Source organism: Protopterus annectens, chromosome 3.part0 (genome assembly GCF_019279795.1).
Source record: "Protopterus annectens isolate FY-2018-M chromosome 3.part0, PAN1.0, whole genome shotgun sequence".
Lineage (NCBI taxonomy): Eukaryota > Metazoa > Chordata > Ceratodontiformes > Protopteridae > Protopterus > Protopterus annectens.
In genome coordinates this window covers 846435988-846460958 of record NC_056731.1, presented here as the reverse complement: position 1 = coordinate 846460958, position 24971 = coordinate 846435988, and the positions used below count along the sequence as shown (strand labels likewise).

The 24971-nt window shown below is 40.9% G+C and overlaps 1 protein-coding gene across 1 annotated transcript in view; it reads right to left on the bottom strand.

Moving 5' to 3' along the window:
- RELCH (RAB11 binding and LisH domain, coiled-coil and HEAT repeat containing) overlaps positions 1-24971 on the bottom strand; it is a gene marked incomplete in the record, with an annotated part of 1574926 nt that overhangs the window by 182995 nt on the left and 1366960 nt on the right. Inside the window, 1 exon segment of the mRNA XM_044065183.1 lies at positions 21072-21188. Within this exon segment, the coding sequence (XP_043921118.1) occupies positions 21072-21188 (117 nt within the window).

Genomic DNA, 24971 nt, shown 5'->3' with positions numbered 1-24971 from the left:
ATGGACATATGCTTCAGCAAATGTTGCACCTGGAGAGCTGCTCTACTTAGTCCATGTGACCAGGTTTCAGAGGGACTTAATGAATTAACTCACTAAGTCTCTCGTGTAATCTTCCTGTGGATACCCAAAAATATGTGAAGTCCCAGTTATTTACTCTACAGTCGATGTCCAACGTATCCATGCATCTAGTTTCTAATGCAGTTAACAGTACATCCAGGGCAGAGGGCACCGGCACTGCCAGATAAGACACTGTCTGTGGTTGGGAATCAGTTTTTTTCTCTCTCTCTCTCACAGGACCGTGTCCTGTAACCAGAAGGGGGGGGGGGGGGGAGTGAAAGTTGTGGCTCCATAAATCCCAGGGTTTTGGCCAGGAAGCCCCCCCCCCTGCAGACAGACCCCCTCCCCCTTACCGCGCAGAGGTGGCCTTTCTCGGAAAAATCCTTTCAGCAATCATGAATAGTTGCCTGACTGCTGCACTCTGCCTAGAGGCCATTAGGGGATGCCTGCGTTGCACTCAAGCCTGGCAGACCATCACTCAAGATTTGTAGGTGCAGGGGTCTATCACCAGAGGCTGTGTTATATACTGTTTCTCCTTCTCCAAAACAGAGGAAAATTCCCCATGTTCCACCCAGTCAGAAAGAATTAGTAGTAGTAAAAAAAAATAAATAAATAAAAAAAATAAAATTACTAAAAAAGAGTCATCTAGCAGGTACCCTCAGATTAACTAGGTTCAAGGTTTTTTAGCCCCGAAGAAATCAGGGGACCTAAGACCTGACTGGGCCTAAGCTACCTCAGCCAATTTGTAAAACACACAAATTTCTGGATGGTCACTTTCAGTCCACTCTATCTCTTCTAAGGAAGGATGACTTGATGTGCTCCACAGACCTCCAAGATGCATACTATCATATTAAGATAGCAAAGCAGTCTAGGAGATTCATCAGTTTCTGGCTGGGAGTCAGTCACTTACAATTCAGATTTCTGCCCTTTGGTCTCACCACAACCCCCATGGTGTTCACCAAATGCTTGGCAGTGGTAACAGCATACCTCACACACTGCATGGGTTCCAGGTGTTCCCTTATTTAGACGATTGGCTACTTACCACAGAGGATCTACTGGTAAAATGCAGGGACTTCTTGCTCCACCTTGCCCCATAAATGGGAATCACAATCAACCTTCTCAATAATTGCAGAACCATGCTGCAACAGATAGAATTTATCAGATACCACCTAGACACAGTTCACCAAAGAGACAAACTTCCCCAATCCAAGATACTTTCCTTGCAATGTGTAGCATCAGAGGTCCTTCACCATCCCTGTCCTGCAGTAAGACTTGATCTTTGACTTTTAGGTCTGATGGTTGCTGCTATCACTCTAGTTCTGCAAGCAAGACACTACATGAGATTTTTGCAGTGGACTCGTTCCATCCAGTGGTCTCTTAAGGTCTCACCTACTTCATGCATTGATTTGTCACACTGACTTGCGAGAAACACATCACTTGGTGGTTGACCTTCCCAATGGTGTCATGGGGTGGACCGTTTTCCTTTCCACCCCCAGCAGCCATGGACACTTCCTTCTAGGGAGGGGTGGGGGTACTGTTTTAATGGGAAGATGGTTCAAGGTTTGTGGTCAACCATGGAGGGCAGACTTCAAATTAGTGTCTTGGAGATGAGGGCAGTCTTCCTAGCATTGCAGACCTTTCAGGACTCTCTACCAGAGGGTGTGATTTCAGTTCAGCTTAACAACATGGCTGCAGTCTGGTATAGCAGCAAACAGGGGGCGAGCTCGATCTTATACAATATGTTGGGAAGCCAACAGATGTGACAATGAGCGAATGAGTGATGTCTTCCTTTTGCTTTCTTATTGCAATGCAAATCCCATGGAATTCCACTGTTCTGGCAAACAAACTAAGCAGATCTGTCCTTCTACCTCATGAGTGGTCCCTCATTCAAACTGTGGCAACTCAGATTTTTAGTCAGCGGGGCCAACCTTGCTGCAATCGTTTTGCTTTGTGCCAAAACTACAAGTACAGCAGTCACTTTGTCCGGGTCCAGGATCAGTAAGCGGGATGCTCTAGTCTATAATTAGCACCCGGGTCTTTATGCTCCTCCCAACTCCACTGACTACCAAGTTTCTTTATAAAACCAGAAGGTGCAAGGCTACAATAATCCTCATTGCCCCCTTCTGGCCCTGGTAAGTTTTTTCCTTTTCCTTTAGTCTCATCTAGTATACTGGCCTTGTGTATTGGACCCCATTCAGATCTCCATCACCCATCTGGCCAGCCTCAACAGGACCTGAAAACTCTAATTAATTCCGTGGTTTCTCCAATTCAAATGGTGGCTGGAGATCTTAGTCAGTCTACCCCAGTTATCTGAATCTTATCTTCCAATACTAGGAAGTTTTTCATCTTGCTAAATGGAAGATGCTTACAATATAGGTGTTGTCTACATGTCTGGACTCTTTCACCCCATTACATCTTAAGACTTTTTGGTACAATTGTTTCACAAGGCATCTAGCTTCCCCACCATCAAGAAATAGTTAGCACCCATTTCTAATTTTCACTTGGGGCAGAATGAAATGTTTACTGTTTCCTTAAAGATTTGTAAGGCAATTTTTAAAGGAACGTTTCTTTTGAGTCCTCCATGGTATATTACTATCATGCTTCAGATCTTGAAAAAACCTCCACTTAAACCAACATCAATAGCAGATTTAAAGTTTTTGTCTTGGAAGACCAGTTTCTTAGTGGCTATTACATCAGCAAGGAGGATTTCAGAGTTGCAAGCCATGTCATGTAAACCTTATCTGATATTCCATAAAGACAAGGTTACCCTAAGAAAAAATACATAATTTATCCCGGAGGTAGCTTCTAAACCAAACCTTAATCAAACTATCAATCTACAGGTTTTTTTCCCTGATGTACTCTGAGAAGAATATATTTTGCATCTGCTAGAGGTTCCAGACCAAAGGATTTTAGGAAGTCTGATCAGGTTTTTCCATACCTTTTCTAAAGTCAAATTGGGTCAAAAAGTATTTAAAATAACCCTATCCTGTCTATACTCAATGGGGTTATCCTTACAAGGTAAACTGAAGGCACACTACCAGGGTGGTAGTTGCTTCCACTGCTCTGTTGGGTAGGGTACCCATTAATGACATCTGTGCTGCAGCGACTTGGTTTACTGTCCATACCTTTGTGTCCCTCTACAAACTCAATGTACTACCTAGAGCCCATATATTCTTGGGCTCCATTATTCTCCGGCAAATACTTCCTTGTTGCACCAAATTATTTTTGGTAGCTTGGGAATCTATCCCAAATGTTGAAGCAGATGAAAACAGACATCAGATATGAAAGTTAAATATTTACTTTAACACTAGCCTAGTGCTGTCTTGTTTTCGTCCAGGTCAACATCCCTCCCACCCCCAGTCTAAACTGACTCCTGGATACCAGTTGAGAAGATGGACCTGACTAGGGGCCTTGTCTTTGCAGTCTTCCTTGGCTGTTGGTTACAGTTTCTTCATTATCCATTTTTACATTAAGTAGGTCCACACAGGATACTGTTGTAGGGTAATGTGTTCTTACTATAAGTAAGCAAGTTCAATAGGATGCATTCTTGGAAAAGGAGGTAATAATGAGTAGGAGTAGGTGTCAGAAACCCAGATCCAAACTTCTGAGAAAGCATCGAGGTCGGAACCGATAACCCAAACTTTGAACTGGACAGCAAGGATCAAGCATTATGGTAAGTGCATAACTTCTGCTTGCTTGTTATAGCGTGTAACTAGTTTGTCCAGGACTTCATTAACGCACTGAACAAAACCGAACAAAACAAAGGTTACATTTTTTTGTTACTGGATATACTCTCATGAGCAGTTAGAATTTTAGTCAAGCTAAGAAAGAAGTGCAAACACAACAATAAGTAATACATTTCTGCTGAGGTAGACTGCATTGTGTAAAACCATTTTCCCTCTCTCTGCCACCTTCTATTTCTAAGAATGTGATAGCACATCATATACATTTTTCCTGGAATTTAGTTTGCTGTAGAGTTCTAAAAATCATTCTACTCTGGTTTCCTGCTTTCCAGCACATCCTTGTAGAAAAACTGCAAATGCTAAACATATTCTTGATAACAGTTTGTACACTTTATTTAGCTCATGTCATCTCATTCTATCAAAGTGTTCCTCCACCTAAGGAATTAAGCTATAAACTTTCCAACAAATAAGGCAGGTGGCTTTGTGTTACTTCAGCTACTGCAAACTAACTCGTGAAAATCTGAATAATTCATGGCATATTTATGTTTTCAGACTTTCATTAGGTACATTTCATTTTATTGTGAATTATTGAGGTAATTTATCAAGTTACAACACATTTCCCTCCAGTCATTTCCTACAAAAGCTACTCAAAAGGTCACAATCAGCATACATTTCTAATTTAACATTACCTTTCTTTACTGCACAAAGTCTGTAAAATGGAATAATCTGTATGCTGGTACAGCTTTGATGCAGCTGGTAAGTCACAGTTTGTGTTACTGCTTATGTTTTTGTAATTTACTGTATTCTTACACATTCCTACCATGCTGAAAATTAATGAAATGGCTAGAAAGACTTGCACACGCATGGTGGGAGCCATTCAGATAATATTAGTAGCTTATTAGACTCCAGGATGCTTACAAACAGACAAATGTACGTTTGCAGATCCCTTGCAATTCATGTGTTTCTGTCCAGTCGCCAGTGTAATTCTTAACTTTAGTATTTTTCTGTTCCATGGTATCTGAGATTACTGCTGCTGATTAACGTTGACTGAGGCTACATAATACAGATACCGTGTGGATTTGTTTAGTTCCAGTTTCCTTGTTTTAATCCTACCATACCTCGTTGTGTTTACTCATGTAGTTGTTTTTGTGTGTACTGTCATGAAAGGAGATACTGCCAGCCCAGCTATCTGGAATTTTGTAGATAATCATATGTCATTTGTGAATATCAACATGATTCATATGCTTGTGTTACAAATTTACTACAACTATATGTCATATAAGATGGTTTGTACAGACGTGCTGAAGAGATATTTTGTAAAGTACTGAGCTAAGATGCAACCACAGCTTGTCCTACTGGAATAGAACAGAGATGTACCTGCACTACTGTAACTATTTAGATGTATATATTTTAACAATGGAAACGAACACCAGAGGTTAACTTCAGAAAAAATAGCCGAAATTAAATTACTTTATGGCCACGTAATAAAAGGATGTTATCTTTAAGTTTCAGTGCAGTAACAGATACAAAGTCTAAAACTAGAGGCTTTCTGTATTTCTTGGAAGTGTTTTATGACTTTCAGGATCTGCCTTAGATCTAAGAAAAGCCCTTGAATATATATTTTTATCAGTAGATGCTAAACCCCACCAGCTGCATCAGTGGGGGTTTTCACCTGGACAGTCAGATGATGAGAAATTATGTCATTCTGCAAGCTATCCCAGAAGTAATATTTGAGATATTAATTTAAGAACTCTCTGAGAGAGACTCAGTATTCTATATTTGGTCTTTGACCTGACATCAACAAGATCCACTCACCACATCTGCCTGGTTGCTCTGAAGTAAGTTATTAGGGTACAGTAATTCTCTTAGATACAGATGTTTTCTTCATTTATCTGAGACTGTCCTGAAATCTTGTTTTAAATATTTCCTGCGATTTTGAACTCTGATGCAACTAAGTATACAATGAGTATTTTCTTGTTCTTTTATAAGTATTAAATATATTTAAACCCTTCATTGTGACTGATTTGTCTAGAGATAATTAAGCTCTGGGAGTACTTGCATATTTATTTGGTGACACTAGGGGTCACGCCTAATAGCCTTGCTCTTGGTCAAACTACCATTTGTATTGATAGGAACACTACAAAGTAAGATTGGACACCCTTTGTTAAGGGCCTTAATTCAGCTGACAAGGAGCAGGCTGGTGGCAGTGATAACTACCTTATAGTCTAGCAAAAGGGGGCATAGCTAGTAAACCTGTGGCAGCCTTTCCCATTTGTGTGTGTGTGTGTGTGTGTGTGTGTGTGTGCGTCTATAAATCAAACCTCAGAGTGTGTGCGTGTGTGTCAGTTACTTGGCCAGGGCCACAAAGCACTGGTTGGACAGAGAGGGTGCTGGAGGTCTTGGCTTGGCCACTTACCTGAGATCTCAACCCTGTACCTGTGCCAGTGGGGGGGTCTTACTGGGGATCTGCACAAAGAGGGAGAAACTAGTCCTGGACTGACTGTGGTCTCTGTGCACTCTTAAGGGAAACTGCACTTGATGCAGTGAGCTGTATCTGGAAATACTGTGTGTGTACCTGTCCTCCTCCCAATGTATGCCACCCACTGGTGCTAGTGGTGAGGACTGAAGCTCCTTGATTACTGGTTCAGTGGTGGGGTGTCACATGTATCACCAACTTCTAAGTCAGACATATAGGTTCATAGATTACTACTAGGTTAACTGCCTGTGTGGGCCATTTTAAGCCTAGCCAATTACTCCATGTAAGAACCAAACCCTGCACCTTGTGTCCATAAGAGGAGGAACTGGCTGCTATACACATAGGAGTCTTTTGTTTCATGTCTCAGATGATATCAATTTTATTGCCATAAGCTACTGCTGCACTGCCTATACAAGTAATTTCATCGCACAAGCTTAAGCCCAGCCTATGATCTAAAGAAATAAACAATAACATGCTTAGCTGTTATCAAGAAATGGACTGCTCAGAGGTTCATGTCACATGCTCCCTGTTACCAGGCTGATCAAATTATGAAGTGTTAGTGTCTTCTCATTTTCCCTCGCCACAAGTCTGAAAGTACACAGAATCTTCATGTTCACTGTACTCTGCATGTTCTTATGAAACAATTCTTCGCCATGTCATCATGAATTTCATATCAGTTTGAGCTGCATTACTATACAATACAGTTGCACATTCAAGTTTGCCTGGCTATTAGCTAAATTGTCCTATCACAGCCTGACTCTTAAAAGAAGTAAAAAAAATAAAAAAAAATCCTTTTAAAAGAAACAGATGCACATTACATAATACCAACACATTCAACAATGTCTAACATGATGACGCATCTAGGACTCGCTTAGTGTTATATAACTATTTATAATGTTTTTACACAACACACACAACTTGCTCTTCAGAGCTTTCATATGGAGAGTGGGAGACAGGAGCCCTGAAAGGAGGTCAATACCAAGAAAACAAAAAATAAATGTTCTCACCCTGGTAATCATCATCATTTACTTATTTTATTTATTTAATTGACATTTGTTGACCGGGTTAGTCTGGCTGGGCAGGTGCCCATTTTCAGCAGAGACCAGAGGAGAAAAGCTCCAAAATGGTAGATAATCAACCTCCTTTTTCCCACCTTTCTACATGGGGTTGGGGTGTCATGCTGTCACCATCTCTCTTGATCTCATACAATCTATCCACCTCTTTGCGGGATGCCCTTTGTTTCCTCTTAGCTTCTTTCTGTCTGTCCCACATCTTCTTCACCATACTGCCTTCTACTTTACTGCACATGTGCCCAAACCACTGTAATCTGTCCTCTCTGATCGTTTCTGCAATTGGACCTACTTTGGCTTCTGCTCTTGTGTCCTCATTCCTTTGTCTGTTCCACAGTGTTCATCCTGCTACAAGTCTCAGGCACTTCATTTGTATCACCTTGAGCTTCCTCATCTGCCCTGCCTGCACTGCCCAGGTTTCTGTACCATACAGTAGTACTGGTCACACCACTGTTTTGTACACCTTACTTTTAAGTTTCTTTGGCATTCTTCTGTCATACACTACCCCTGACACACTATGCCAGTTGGCTGCAGCAACTGATTCTAGCTTTTATCTCCTCATTCAGACTTCCCTTCTCCTCAAACCACCTCTCCCAGATACTTGAATCTGTTAACCTGTTCCACTACTTTCCCTTTTAAGTAATTTCTCAGCTTCTTCTGAACTCCATTTGCTGCCATTACAACTGTCTTACCAGTACTCAGCTTCATCCCATGTGCCTTCAGTTTTGCATTCCATTCCCCTATCCTTTGCTGAAGGTCATGGTCAGAATCTGCCTTGTAATGCCACATCATCTGCATACAACTTTGTTGATCTGTCCCCTCTGACCTGTTTGCTAATGTAGTCCGTCACCAGTATGAACAGCAGTGGGCTCATAGCTGAACCCTGCTGCACACTCACTCCCACTGGGAACCCCTCTGTGATATCAAACACTGTTCTTGAGTCATTGGTTCCTTGTACATAGTTTGCACTAATTCTACCAATGTTTCTGGGACTCTGAACCACCACAGGACTGCCCAAATCATCTTTTTTGGAACCTTGTCATATGCTTTCTCAAGTCTAGGAATGTCTAGCTGAACTCTTTCCTCATCTCTAGCTTCTTCTCAACTATTTGTCTCACTGTAAACATCACATCAGCTGTGCTGCATCCTGATCTGAATCCAAACTGCTCATCTCCCATCTTACTACTCTGCATATCCGTTTATCAATAACCCTCTCCAGAATTTTCATGCAATGTTACAGAAGTTTGATTACCTCCGTGCTGCCCACAGTTGTGGTTGTCCCTTTGTACACTGGCATGAGTATGCTTATTCTCCAGTCATCTGGGATACTCCTTTCTCTCCACACTGCTAGGAGTACCCCCAGGAGCCAATTTATCATATCTGCTGTGACCTCATCTGAGCCTGCTGCTTTCCCTGACTTTATTTTCCTTAGTGCTCTTCTTACTTCTTCTACGGTGGGCTCCTCCTCTTCTCTTGTAGGCTGTGTCTGGGGCATTTTTCTTTTAGAAGCTGCTGGAAGTACTCCTTCCATCTATCTTTGGTGTTCTGTGGGCTGTTGAGCAGTTTGTTGCTGGCATCCCTTATAAAGGGTGTCGGATTATCTTCATCTTTCGGTTTCTGCCTTGCAACTTGATATAGTTTATTTGTGCCACTTACTGGGTCGCTTTCCAGAAGCTGGTAGAGTGCCTCTGATGCCTTGTTCTTTGCTATTGCAACTCCTTTCTTAGCTTCTTTGTTAGCCAACAAGTATTCCTTCTTAGTCTGATCCATCTTTATCTCCCACTTTTTCCTGCACTACTTTCTTTTGATGACTTCCTAGACTTCTGCATTCCACCACCAGCTTTATGTACCTTATTTCCATACCTGGCTTGGCCACACATTTGTTCTGTAATCTTTAATAATCACACACACTGTTTTTAGGCGCTGCCATTCTTCAACTCCACCTATTTCCTCCTCTTCTTTGGGTGCCTGAACCCTGAGTAACTCCTTGAACTGCGTACTTTCTCTCCAGTCTACTTCCAGGTCTTCAGCCTGGTCTCTGTTGACCTTAGAGCCTTCTCTGACCACTGCTTGCACCTGATTGTGGCAAACAGTAGTTTATGCTGTGGGCCAACTGTTTCACTTGCAATCACTGATTCTACCCCAGTGTCCTTTCTTTACTAGGAGGAAGTCTACCTGAGTTGCATGTTGGCCACTCTTGTATGTGATCTTGTAACTGTCTCTTTCTGAGAACTATGTGTTGGCTACTATCAAGCCATTTGCCAGACAGAAGTCTAGAGCAGCTTCTCTTTTATTCCTGTTGCCTCACCATGTGGAACCAGGCAGCCATCATATCCTGTTCTGTCTGTCCAAATATGTGCATTCAAGTCACTCATTATCAACACCAATTCATGTTGTCCTGCTTTATCTACTAGGTCCTCCAACTGCTGTATGAATGTACACACTATCACAACCCTGCTCTGGGGTATAGGCTGAGATTATAAATACTGTCCTATCATTATGTTGGAGTCTGATTGCTGTGGGTCTGTCACGAATTCTGATGACACTTCTCACCACAATTCCCACACCATTTCTAGCCTGTCCTCCTCCTAAGTAGCAGACTCTGGATCCCAAGCCAAGTGGCTCTGCTGCACTGCCTTTCATCTTGTCTCTTGGATACACAAAATGTCCAGCCAGCCTCCTCTGTACCATCACGTCATCCACTTCCAAGATGGGTCCTGTATGTGACCCTACACCGAGTGTAGGAATTCTTAGTTCATTTTTTGGCAGGTTGATTGGTTTTGCATCCAGCTTTTGCTCAACAGAGCTATCCCAGGCAACCCAGGCTGGCAGCTGGACAGTGGGCAGACAGCTTACTGACCCAGGGCTGCTAGGTTTTATGGCACACACACACTGGCCATTAGGGGCACATACACCCATTCCACCTTTAGCATGGATCCCAGGCATAGGTTGGAGTAGGCTGGGTCCTCAACTCAATCATCACCAGTTATTATCTCAACCCATTCTGGCGACATTAGTCAACATGGCCGAATCACCAAGAGACATATCTTACACTATCGAGTGGCTAACCTTGCCACAGTGTGCAGTCTGTGATGCATGTTCTCCTATCTTCAGGATACTACACACCACAGTAGATGCCAAAAGCATTGGTCTTAAACAACTCTTCCCACTACAGGGCACCATGTAGAGTCTATGCTGCTGCCCACAGCTCCATTCATTGAGGAGTTAAGATAGAAACACTCAGCATGCCTTTTCAAAGGTGGGGGGAACCCACAGATACATAGGGAGAACATGCAAACTCCAAACAGGCACTGGTCAGAGGTTAGGATCGAGCCTTCTACCTTGTGCATGGAAGGTGAAGACACACAGCAGTGATCATTCTACTGTTATGGAAAGTTTACTTACATAACTATACTACATTCATCATAGGATCACTGCTACAGGTAGACAACTACAGCTTAAACAAACTAAGAGAAGGGAAGAGGAAGGATGAACCCCTTAGAAAATGATCCTAGCAAAGCCTGCACTGGACCTGGCAAAGGAACATAGTTTGTATTGCTTTATAAAGCTATGTACAGAGGACCAAGTTGCTACTTCTAAAATCCAGTCTTTTCCAAACAGCTACCGATGAAGTCAAGGTCCCGTGTAGAGAAATCCTTGACCCTGACTGGAATTGCCTTATAGTGGTAGGTATAGCAAAGCCTGCATTGGACCTGGCAAAGGAACATAGTTTGTATTGCTTTATAAAGCTATGTACAGAGGACCAAGTTGCTACTTCTAAAATCCAGTCTTTTCCAAACAGCTACCGATGAAGTCAAGGTCCCGTGTAGAGAGATCCTTGACCCTGACTGGAATTGCCTTATAGTGGTAGGTATAACAAAAGGTAATAGCATGGAACAACTGTTTGGAGATGGCCTGTTTTGACACCAGCTGTCCCTTTTTTCTCACCTTCAAAATAAATAACTGATCAGGATTTCTGAAAGTTTTAGTTCTGCCAAGATCATACCAGAGCTGTCTGTGGACATTCAGAAAATGGAGTATCCTTTCTCCCATATTTTTAGGTTCTTGAAAAAAGACAGGGAGATGGATAAACTTGGCTCAAAGTAAACTCGGACGTCACTTCAGGCAAAAATGAAGGATTAGTCCTTAATGAAACCGTATCTTTGTGAATAATGAGATAAGGTTGATCCTCTCCAAGAGCTTGCAACTCAGATACTTTTCTTGCAGAAGTCAGAGCAATCAGCAAAACTGCTTTGCATGTGAAGAACCGTAAATCAGCACGATAAGTATGTTAAAATGGAGCAAGAATTCTTTTCTCTAAAACAGAGAAGATTCCAACGAGAAGCCACCTATTTTCTAGGAACCTTGGTATGCAACACCACTTTCAAAATCATTTGAACTGAAAGGAGGAATCTGGGTAGATATTCTTAAATAGCCAGAAAGTGCATCTTGATGGAGGAGTAAGAAAAGCCAGAGAATAACAAATACTGTACAGACAGACAAACACTAGCCTTAAAATGATTCTGGTTCTTGTCTTGGCATGAACTAGAAAATCTTTTCCACTTGCCAATATACAACTTTCTAGTAGCATGTTTGCTTGCCTTTAATACCTGCTGCATGTCTCAGAAAATAGGCATCTAAAAGGTATTAGAATGGTATCAATCAGGCAGTTATTTGAAGTTGTTTTGAGTTGGAATCTATCAAACACCCCTTGAATTTTGTCAGTAGGTCCAGTCTGTGAGGAAGCTTTTATTAGCTGCCCTTGGACACCCCCCCCCCCCCCAAAAAAAGAAAGACAAAGAGAACCACTGGTGCCTCAGACAGATGAAATTTACCACAATTATCTTCAGAATGATCCTCCTGATACTAGCAGAAAGAGTGTAAGGCATAGAGGAACATTTGTATCCAAGGAAAAGAAAATGCATCTGTTTTTCAGGCCTTCTGATATGGAGTCCTGGGGCAGAATTTTTTCACCTGATTGGTGTGACATGAGACAAATAGATCTGAGATACTTGCCACAGCAGGATCAAGTCCAGCAAGATTCTCTGATTTAGTTTCCACTGGGGGGGGGGGGGGGATGTTTTGTTCCTGTTCGGATTGGTCTGCCACAGAGTTTTGCAAGATACAAGGTACCTTTAGAGTAAGATAATGCCACAAAGATATAGCCCACTACTAGTCTGCACAGGGTAAGATCTGTTTTTTCCCCTTTATGTACCTCACTAATGTGGCGTTATCATTAACCACTTATAATGCTCCTGGGGACCACAGATAACTAAGAGAGATGAGGGCACTGATGATTGCCAACATCCCTTTTACATTTTTGAGTTTTGGTCTATTTTGTTCCAAAAACTCTCCACTTTTACTCCCATAGACACTACTCCCAAAACAAAGTCTGATGCCCAGAGCTGAGAGGAAAACTGCCAGACTTAGATACAGACACAATTGGTCTGTCCACCAAAGAAGTTCCCTTTTCATAAATCCCAAAACATGAATCTGGAATGTCATGGGATGTTGATGCTGGGACCATGCTACTTTAGGTGCTACTGTTTTTTTTTTCTCAAGTGGAGTCAAGCTAGAGGAATCATGAGAATCATGGATGCTGGGAGTCCTAGTATCCTGTGAAATTTCATTGCAGTGGCCTTGGTTTGAGTGGGAAACCTCAGGAACAGATCTATTTCTTCTTGTGAAAGGAAAGCTCTTTGAACTGAGGTATGTAGGAGAAAACAATCCTATGAGGAGTCGAGCAAGACTTTGGTTGTTTTCTTCAGACACCAGTCTGTTCAGGAGACCTCTCACCCAAGTTATAGATTCCTGAAACCTCGAACGAGACTGCAAAGACAAACAAGTAGTCTAAATAAGGAAAATGTGAGTGCACATTGCAGTCTGCAGAAGGTTGTTACTGCATTCAGGCACTTTATAATTATCCATGAAGAAGTGGATAACCCAAAGGGTAATGCAAAACACTGAAAGTGTGATCCGAACACAGAAAACCTTAAGAAACATTTGAAATCTGCTGCTACATGAATGTGATGATATGCACAAGATCATAGGAGATTACTAGGCTAACAGTCCTACAAGCCCTTTTAAGCTTAGCTATTCATGCCTCAATTTTCTCATTTGTCACTGCCCACACACTACAGGCTTTGATTTAGGGTATACAAAAAACTTAAAATGGGGAAATATGAGGTAAACAGTCATGAACTAATAACATTTTGAAATTTGGAATGGTCACAAACTGATTTAAAAAAAGATCATCTAGGACTAGTCTCCATGAAGCTTCTTTCTTTCTTTGGCAAAAGAAACATTTAATAAAAGCCTTCGCCATTCTGAGGAGGAGGGGCAGCTTCCATCAATCCCGGATGCTGATTGACAAGAGGGGGAAAAAGATTTGATCTAGCAGACAAGAAGGAATCCCCTATAAAGGAAGTAGAGATTCCCACTGCCATCAGTACCCCTTGATGAATCACTCTCAGAACCCATTTATCTGACACTAACTGTTGCCAAAGAGAAATGGAGGGCCAGACCTTTGTGAAGAATTAAAGGCTTGTCAGGGTTGAAAGAGGGAATTCTGAAGATAGTCATTCTGACTTATTAGACTGTTCTTGTTTCTGGGGGGGGGGCTCCACCTTTCTTTTTGGAACCCCTTGTCAACTATTTTTAAAAATCTGCTTATTATCAGTTTGCTGTGTTGCTTAGTTTACATTTTATAAAATGATGCAGCGGTATCAGTAAAAACCTTGACAAATATGGAGAAGGAAGGCTTGAGAACTCCCTGAATCAGTTTCCTACTCACATCACAGTACATGGTCTAAAGGCTACCTCTCTAAGTAAAGGAGAATTCAAAATTTCAATTTTACATCCTCAAGAGGATTTTTGAGTACGTATTCAAGCAAACCTCCAAGTAGCTCTGGAAATGGCATCAGCTGAATCATAAGTATACTTTAGAGAGTGTTTAGTCACTAGAGGCACAGAAACAATAAGTTAATTAAAGAGAATTCATCAGATGAGGGAAAAGAGTCCATAATGTCCCTCATATTCTCAAAAGATGTAAGCAATAACTTTTACATGTGAGCTTGACAACTGAAAATTCTAAAAAGACGTTTTGTAGAATAATTCACCCCCCCCCCCTAAATCTTTCAAAGGCTTTCCTATCCTTGTTAGAGGGATAGGGATTGGCATTAACCAGATGTTTATCAACAGCTGGGTTTACCAACAAAGCCACTGCTTGATCGGATACAGCATTAGAAAATTAAGATGTCTATAACTGAGGAACTTTACACCATCTGCTTTCTTAGGGGCAGCAGTCGGGCTGTCAAGCGAGTTACGGGCTATAATAAAGACATCCTCCAATGCTGAAAGAAAATACAGTTTGTAAAATCTTACCATAATGGCAGATATCCCTTTTCAAATAGTATTCATTACACTAGGGAAAGCCCTGCCAAAGGTGCCCCGATATTTGGCCAGTATAACAAAGCCTTTAGGTTGCTTTAAGGTACCCAGTACATCACACATATGCTCCTTGCACAGCTACAGCATAAAGGTGATGTCCGGCCATACCATCCTCAGAAATGAGAGCCCCAGAAGGAATGCCAGTCCAAGGAAAAGAAAGGTAATCAGTACATCCAGAAGAGAAATGGACCAGGGTGTGGAGAGAGGGAGTGAATACTGCAACTATGAAGAGAACGACATCTACAGTTATGGTAAGATTTTACACAAGTGTACTATGTCCTAACATTTCACTGTTGCAGTATTCATTACACTAGGGAGAGTGCCAAAGTTCAGGAAGAAGAGATGGAGGAGGAAGGACCAGCAGAGCCCTCTAAGAAGCCATGAAGGATGGCCCTAGCAAAACCAGTTCTAGCTCTGGAAATTCCATCCAACTTGTTGTGCTTAGTAAATGTATGCAGAGAAGTCCAGGTAGCTGCCTCAAGAATAGAGTTAATATCCAAACCGTTGAAAAAAGCACCAGAAGAGGCCATTGCTCTAGTAGAATGAGCCTTAACAGAATAAGGAAGACTCTTACCATGAAAGGAATAACAAAAAAGAAATAGCTTTAGAGATCCAAGAAGAAACAGTCTGCTTGGACACTGCTAATCCTAAGGACCTAGGATGAACGGAACCAAAGAGTTGATCAGATTTTCTAACAGTCTTAGTCTTATCTAAATAAAATCTGAGTTATCTAGCCACATCCAATGTGCACAACACCTTTGCACTGGCAGATTCTGGAGAAGGGAAAAAAATGGGCAAATGAACAGAATGATTAAGGGACAAGTCATTCACCACCTTGGGCATAAAAGGATTAGTACGCAAGGACACACTGTCCTTATGAAGCAAAAAATAAAAAGGAGGAAAAGCCATAAGGGCACCCATCTGGCAGAATTAAAGGCTAACAAAAGTACAGTCTTACAAGAGCAATGCTGCAAGGAAACTGAAGATGCAATCTTAAATGGAGTCCAAATCAATTTTTTCAAAACAAAATTAAGATCTCAGGGAGGAAGAACAGGCTTCCTTGGAGGCCTAATATGAAGGTCACCTTTATGAAATTGTTTAGTTTCAAATCTAGTAGTTAAAGCAGGAGATCAAGGCAGACAAATAAGAGACAAGTGGGTCTCAACAGAAGAATAAGCCAAACCAGCGCTGAACAATTCACACAGATAAGAGAGAACCAAAGGAACATCCGCTGAAAATGGATCCAGGTTACAAGAAAGACACCAAATTGAAAACCTCTTCCATTTGAATAAGGAGTGCTTCCTAGTACTGGGTTTCTTGCTCTCCTGCAGGACCCAAAGCACATCCTCAGAAAAAAATGTTGTTTATGTGGAATCAAAATCCTATCACCCACAGTGTCATTTGGAGTGTGGACAAGTGGGGATGGATAAGAGATCCCTTGTGTTGTGTGAATAGGTCCACCCAGTGATGACTGCCTTTGGCTAAATGCAAAGGAAGAGGGAACCTATGCTGTCTTGGCCAAAAGGGAGCCACAAAGAAGATTTTCGGAGCATCCTATTGAATTTTGAACAAGACTTTTGGAAAGAGAGGAAGGGGAGTGAAAGTGTAAAGAAACATCTCTTTCCAAGAAAAAGATAGGGTGCCCACCTTCCAAACCAGAAGACCTGGGACTCTGGCACAAAAATGAGGAAGTTGTCTGTTCAGTAGGGAGGCAAAAAGATCTGAGAAGTACCCCACCAGTGGATAATTCCCAGAAACACATCTCTGTAAAGCATCCATTTGTGGAACTGAGTTAAGGACCTGCACATAGTGTCTGCCACAACATTTTGACCTGAGGGAATGTAAACTATCTGAAGAGTCACTTGATAGTGGATAGCAAGTTCCCACAACAGGAGTGTCAACTGGCAAAGAAGATAAGATCTTGTCCCTCACCTGGTTGTTTACATACCACATCACTGTGGTATTGTCTTTAAACACCTTGAGAGGTTCTGGGGGTGAAGAGAGGATGAAAAGCCTGAACAGCTGGAAGAACATCTCTCATCTCTTTGACATTGATGTGCTCTTTCTGTTGAAGAGGTGACCAAACACCCTGCACCGCTAGAAAGCGAAATGCTGCTCCCCATCCCACGTCTGAAGCATCTGTGAACAGCTCCTGAGAGGGAAGTAGGGGATGAAGAGAGAGTCCTGGACTTAAGAGACCACTGCTGAATCCACCACTGAAGTTCCTTCTTGAGATGAGGCAGAAGAGGAACTACAAATTCAAGGGGATACTCACATTGAAGCAAAACTGACTTCACAAACCACTGAAACTTTCTCATGTGTAGTTTGGCCAGAGGGAGCATAGGGATGGTGGAGGCCATGAACCCTAGAGCTCTCAGAAACTGGCTGGCTGTTACAGAGGCCAGAGGCAGAAGAGTTTATAAAAAGGAAATGAGAGTTAAGGACTTGGGGGGAGGCAGGGATACCAGCATAGACACAGGTTGGATCCTGCACCCCAGAAAAACATGGTCAGAACTGTGAGGACCACCTCCAGCTGGATTTTGATCTGGAGGAATTTCCTCATTGTCCTGTATGTGTCTGCTTTGGTAAGACTCCTGGAGAAACTGGCTAAACAGAGGGACAAAGAAGAGGAAGAAGGCCTGGAAATCCATTGGAAAGATCTTTCTTGAACAATGGAAAACCTCGATCTGGGTCAAACCAGCACATGACAGAATCAAAGCTTGGGAAGAGTCAGAGTACTGGATCTGATAAGAATCAATTCAAAAGGCAAAATCAGATCTGAAGGTTTTGAGAGTTTTGGAGCTACAGCCAAAGAAGGAGAATCCGCTAGAGACCTTTTCTTGGCCACTTTTACCTTTTCCTTCTCTTTCTGCTTTTCCTTAGACTTTTGGGGTCTGCCACAGTCAGCTGATTCTTAAATGGTAGAGAGGAAACAGAAGGGGAACCCTTTCAACACCAACTTATTCCAGCATTCCACAATCACACAAAGCCCAAATGCTTCAAAAATGCTACACTTAGATTCCAGATGTGCAGCCCGTACACAACAGATGCACTTTAAGTAAGCATTTAAATTAGGCAGCTTGTGGCCACAGGCCACACACTTTTTGAAAACTGAGGTTTTTTTGACATCACTGCAAGAGTAAACAAAAAAGGAAGGAGAGCCAAAAATTATAACCTCAACAGAGAGAGCGCGCGAGAGAGAACCAAATTGCTGAAAGAAAAAAGGGGAGTAGAGGAGCAGTGCTTGAAGGAACTAAAAGTGGGAAAGACAACCGAAAACAGACTTTCTTAGATTATTTTTTATTTTATATACTTATTTTTAACTGGGTTAGCTCCACTAGGCTAATGGCCTCTTTTTAGGGGAAACCTGAGGTGCTTTTTATACTACTAGGGGAAATTTGGCTAGTGCAATGTGAAACTTCCCTTCCTGTTTTCGATAGGTACCCTGAAATCTTTTACATCCACCTGTGCTACCACCAAATGGGGCAGATGGGACCTTGTTTTAACATCTCATTGGAAGGATGACACACTCAGGAGTGCATCACTCACCTTATGCTACAGTGCAGCATCAGCAATCAATCTATCCAGTATGGTAACGGACCTCACAGCCTTCTGCACCAGAGTTGAGTGTGCTACCCCACTGACACTGTGTGTATTTATAATAAATATGTGTGTGTGTATGCGTATATATATATATATATATATATATATATATATATATATATATATATATATATATATATATATATATATGGATTCACTTCATAACACTGAAACTTCATAATACTGAAAATGACAAAACTTCATAATACTGAAGACCAAAATACTGAAAGCTCAAAATACTGAATACTCAAAATACTGAAACTCAAAATACTGAAAACACATATTATGCGTAAACTCAGCTTAAACAACATAAATCATAGCAATTTCTACCAAATATATGCAGGGCAAGCCCCTGCACTTCACCCCTGCTAATTATATATATCTACTCCAAGATTGCACTTAACTACACTATGTGCAATGTTGGATTTGATATATTTAATTAGCAGGGGGTGAAGCCCCCATGGGGGTGCAGGGCTTGCCCCTGCATATATTTGGTAGAAATTGTTATGATTTATGTTGTTTAAGCTGAGTTTACGCATAATATGTGTTTTCAGTATTTTGAGTTTCAGTATTTTGAGTATTCAGTATTTTGAGCTTTCAGTATTTTGGTTTCAGTGTTTTGAGTTTCAGTATTTTGATATTTCAATGTTATGAAGTGAATCCATATATATATATATATATATATATATATATATATATATATATAAGAAAGAAGATAAGAAAAACAAAGAAAATAAGGGAAAATGTTTCACTTATCTTCATTCAAAAACACCAATGTACCAATCTGAGGTAACTTTCTCTTATAGGTGAGGGGAGTAGCCTGAGCACAACATACAAAGCTTGAAAGTGTCAGAAGTCAGATTTGACTCAGATCCAAAAACCCATCCATTGATGAACAGATGGAAGAGACATCAAACCTGGAGCTAGACACTCTGTGAACACTCTTGGTACACTGGAGAGTCCAAAGGATAAAGCAGAGAACTGATAATGTGATCCAGACTCACAGAACCTTAAGAAATGACTGAAGTCTGGATGAATAGGGATGTGATAACCATCTTTTAAATCTAGTGCTACCAGGAAACTTAAATGAGGAGCAGGAGGTAATTTGTGACGTGACAGCATTTTGAACTTGAGGATGATCACAAATAGGTTTAGGCATGAAAGCTCCAGAACTGGTCTCTAAGCATTTTCCTTCTTTGGTGCTAAAAACATCCTGTAACATAGATGAATGACCTTCAGAACCCATTTGTGTGTTGCCAAAGAGGAAAGAAATTCAGACTTTCTGGAAGGAAAAAAAGTCCTGCCAGGGCGGGTGTCAAGGTCCCTTACACATTCATTCTGACTTGTTAGACTGTCTTAGTTTTGATGGGTTCCTGAATGCTTTTTGGAACCCCCGGTCCATTTCTTCTTAAATGTATGTTTACATGCATTTTGTTGAGGCTGTTTATTTTGTCTTTTGATAAAAACTGAATGAGGGATTAGAGAATCCCTTAGAACATTTTGAAAAGGAGGGCTGAAAAATCTTAAGAGATTCCCTGAATCAACTTACCCCTTTCATCACACTTTTTGATAATCTCTATAGCAAAGGAGGTAAAAACTAAAAATTTGTATCCAAAGGAGATTTTAATCTCTCAATTTACCATATCATCTGAGAGGTTCCATGAATGCAGACAGGCAAACCTCCTCAAAACAGCACCAGTTGCCATACTCTTGGAAGACATAACTGGCTTAGTGCCTAAACCTGTCTTTTCAGTCAGCTCAGCTCGATCTGACTGACAGTTTGGGCACATGGAAGGTGCCTGAAGCTTTGGAAGTTGACTGGCTGTTAAATCCTTGGCAGGATATAACCCATATAGCCAACATTACTGCAGCAGTGATCAGTTTTATGAATATATACTGAATACAGAATATTCTGACTGGAGGTGGTTCAATATGTTGAAAGGTCCAACAAGACAAATTAATGACATCTCTAGGATGTGCTTTTGGGAGGAATTCTGCAGTGCTGGTAGCAATACACCTTTCAGACTTGAGGCAATGGTTACTTAAAAGTTAAAATAAGAAAGTGTGGATGCACAGACTGTGTGTAGGGATACAAATGCTACACAATAATGTTTTTTAAGCATTTGGAAATCTTGTTTATGCTTGCGGCTGAATGTTACCAAATCCAGGCTGATTTTGTTACCAACAAAGTGATTTTCAGTTTTATGCCTGTCAAGCAATGTTTCAAAAAATTTGACCATTTGAACTACCTCAGATCTGATATTGCTACGGCTTTACACAACGAAGACTGTGTAACTTCCGTGGTTTGCTTCCCTCAATGATTAAGAAATCTCACTTGCTCTTCAAGTGAGGGAAAAGAGGTGCACCAGACTCCTAGATGAAAGGGAATAAGAAACAAAACAGCTATTTAATGCTGAAATAAACAAAAGAAATGGAAAACAAACACAAAAAATCAAACTGTTTATGCACAAAACAAAGAAAAGAAAATCAAATTTATATAACCACATATCTGTCACCTACCTTAACAAAAGGACAGGTACAAAGAAAAATACAGGTCACTAGGTATTTGAGTTATTTCTACTTGTCATTTCCTGAGCTACACATTTTATTTTAAAGTCATCATTGCACTTATTAGATACCAACCGACAATGCAGGCATATGGTTCAATGTAACAATATACAAACTGAGACCGGATATCTCTGTTGTGTTGACAATAATGGTGAAAAAGGATACAACAACAGGAAAGTGCACTGTAGGCTTCAAAGAGATGAGTAGCAATATCCAGTCTCTTGGAGTCTGAAGACTGCTGGTTGTTCGCCAGTGCTAAATTGTGCAAATGAGGAAGAACAACTATAAAAATAATAAAAAAAAAGGTCATATTAAGGTACTTCACTCCAGAACTGGTTATGTAGCTGTAAATGGCACACAATGTACAGCAAAAATATAACTATTTGTATGCTTATTTACTACGGTTTCTCATATTTTATTTTTTTTCTCAATTCCTTCTACAAAATCATTCATTTCAATGGTACAAATGAAAAACCAAAAATCATTTATAATCATAATCAAGGAGGAGCCCATGAGCCTAAAATAAAATTACTGCCTGTTCAGTTACTTATGTGACAGAGCTCTCAAACAAGACAATATACTCCTATGCACAATCTCCTTTCATGTCACTTCATTTGGACTGCCGAGTTCTATGCATTTGAAAGCTGACAGTTTAAAGCTTTTTAACATGACAAAGTCAAGATTTTCTTGGAAGGGATAGTAACCCAAAACTTGTTCTGTGATGAACAGTAAAAAACTATCTAAAAGGATGTCCCTAGTCATGGTGGTGCCGGACTGTTAGGACTTCCCACCAATTCCATATTTATGGCAATGGGCTGAAAGAAACATAAAAGAATAATTCCAGAACCAAGCTTTAGTTCAGGTTTTGTGATACTTAGGTCAAGGAAATTAACAGAAGTTTGGCTGTGGTTAGTTGTGAATTTTAGGAAATTGGTGGAATTGCCAATGGACTCAAAATCTTTCCAATTGTTGGATGTCACTATTCCAGATGATGAGTATGTCATCAATAAATCTGTAGTAACAGGCCATGTGGTTACAGAAAGTTGAACTGTAGATAACATTCTCTTCCCACTTCCAAGTGTGGTATTAGCTAGACTTGGCGCCACAGCAGTGCACATTGCGACGTCTCTTGTCAGGTAGCGTAAAGAAATACTTGAAGACATACCTGGCTGAGCTTTTTGGTCTATACTGATCTCAACAAAATGACACTGATCCTCTGATCTTCACCAAAGACCCTTCTAAGAATCCATACAAGGCTTATTTACATGGATAGATAAGTTAACCGTAGAGCTTGTTTCTGGATTTTTTTCTTCTGTGATGAACAGTAACAAAATAACTTTTTTCTTGATCTAGTTAAGAATGTGCCCCCTTAAAGCTCACCATTCCCACAAATCCTTTCACAGCAAAAATATCAAATTCATTTCCAAAAATCATTGAATTTGACATGGAATATCTGCAGAAATTAACATAACCTACGTCCTATCACACAAACATAACTGATGACACAGTAACTCACTCTGCAATATTAGTTTAGTACTGATGTGCAACACTATCAGTGTAAAATACAGATTTCTTTTGTTAAATGTGTCGATCACAAACTGATTATAACATGACCATATAAAATTAAAAAGGGAGTGACTGTAGCTGTTCTCCATTCACTTGGTACAAAACATCTATGGAGGTCGAGACTGAACAATGTTGTCACTGATACGGCTAAATCTGGTTTCATGCTATTTAAGATGCATCCATGGATAATATCAGGACCCACAGATGCAGTATTTTTAGCTTTTGATAGTAATCTTAGGACTTGGTTTATGTCCTCTACAAGTACTACATGCTCTCCTAATATGACACAGACCTGACATAATAAATGGGGGAGGGGTGCATTTCAGCATTTGTTTATAAAGATAATTCTACCAAGCTACCAGTTTCTTAGGCAGTTAGAGGAAAACGTGTCAGGATTTCCTTTTCATTGAATTACTCTAATTTGTAGCATCTGAAAGATGCTAAAAAGATTTTGAATACCTAACAAAAACAGTTTAGCTACTTTGTCTATAATATGATTTGAATACATCAAAGTAGCACTTCCATACCATCAACATATAGCAGCAGCTCTCCTTAGTTATCTGTGACCAACACTAGACACATCCAAGACCTAGTAAGGCAGCTTCAGACAACTGTTAGTACGCTATACTATCTATTTTTCTACAACTACAATGAAACATTATACTGACCCTAAATGAGAGAAAGTACAGTTTTGTGCCTACCATAAATGTAGATGTTCGAAGATCCACATTGCTGCAGTCATAACTTATGGGTAGTCCGCTGTCCTCGGTCGGCCCGAATACCAAAGTATTAGGCTGACGTCGGTCATGGGCGCTCAGATCTGACATCAGAGCGTCAGGGTACTAAAGCGCATGACCGACGTCATATCCTCAGTCTTTTCTTGCCCCAGATGTCAGAAGGCCCTAAAAAGAAAGGCCACAGCCAAAAATAGAATACTTCCCCAAAAGGCATGTACAAATAACAGCTACCACCCAAACCATACAACCATTCCTAACTACAGAGGGGAAGGAGGGAGGGTAAATTGGACTGCAGCAATGTGGATCTTCGAACATCTACATTTATGGTAGGCACAAAACTGTACTATGTTCTTCATCTCACATTGCTGTAGTCATAACTTATGGGTAGAATCCCAAAGCAGAGGTAAAGGGAGGCTGGCAAAATCATAAAGCACTGGGAGCTGCCAAAATGCCCTGTAAGATTGCAGTGGCAAATCCAGCCCTAGATTTGGAATAGAGAGGAAGATGGTAATGTTTAGAAAAAGTATGCACTGAACTCCAAGTAGCTGCTTCCAAAATATCTTTAGTAGCTACTACCCTTGCAAAAGCAATAGAAGTGGCAGTAGCCCTAGTGGAGTGAGGTCTGATTCCAGCCGGAATCTCCTTACCATGATGAGAATAACAAAAAGCAATACAAAGGCCAATCCACTTAGAAATAGTTTGTTTTGAAACAGGTTTCCCCTGAGAACCCAAAGCAAAAGAAACAAACAACTGCTGAGACTGTCTGAACCCTTTAGTCTTGCTCAAATAATAACGCAACTGCCTGTGAATATCCAAAGTGTGCAAAATTTGCTCCCCTTTATTTTGGGGATCTGCATAAAAAGTAGGCAAATGAATTGATTGGTTCAAAGCCACATTTGAAACCACTTTAGGCATAAAAGTAGGGTTAGTACGCAGAGATACCCTATCCTTATGAAAAATCAGGAAGGGTTCAACTGCCATAAGAGCCTGTAATTCAGAAACCCTTCTAGCAGACGTAATGGCCAACAAAAAAGCAGTCTTCCAAGACAAAAACTTTAACTCAGCAGTAGCTGCAGGTTCAAAAGGAGGTAAAGTAAGTTTTTCCAACACAAAATTGAGATCCCAGGCAGGAGTAGGAGCTCTACGTGGGGGTCTTATGTTCTTTGCCCCTCTAAGAAATTGCTTAAACAAAGGATGAGAGAATAATGGTGGGTCACAGTCATAGTGAGCAGAAATGGCTGCAGCATGAACTTTTATAGAGGAGAAAGACAAACCCTTGTCTAATAATTCTGTAAGATATTGAAGAGAAACACTTAAATCAGGCCTGGAAACATCAAAACTCTTGGTTTTGCTCCAAATTAAAAATCTCCTCCATTTATCAGCATAAACTTTCCTTGTACTAGGCCTTCTGGCCTCCAAAATAACATTCAAAACTTGTTGTGGAAGCTGCGACCCTCCAGGTTCTAGAACAGAATACGCCAGGCTGTTAGATGCAGGGACTGAATCCTGACATTGAGGAAATGATTGCCCTCCTGAGACAAAAGGTGCGGAATCGAAGGCAAAGGCCATGGAGGTTCTCGTACTAAACTCCTCAGCAGAGGGTACCAGTGCTGTCGAGGCCAATCTGGAGCTATTAGAATCATAGAGGACTTGTCTTGTCTGATCTTCAAGAGTACCTTGGGGAGGAGAGGCAGAGGCGGAAAGGCATAGACATGAAGATTGCTCCAACTGAATGATGGAGCATCCACTTTCCAAGCTGTGG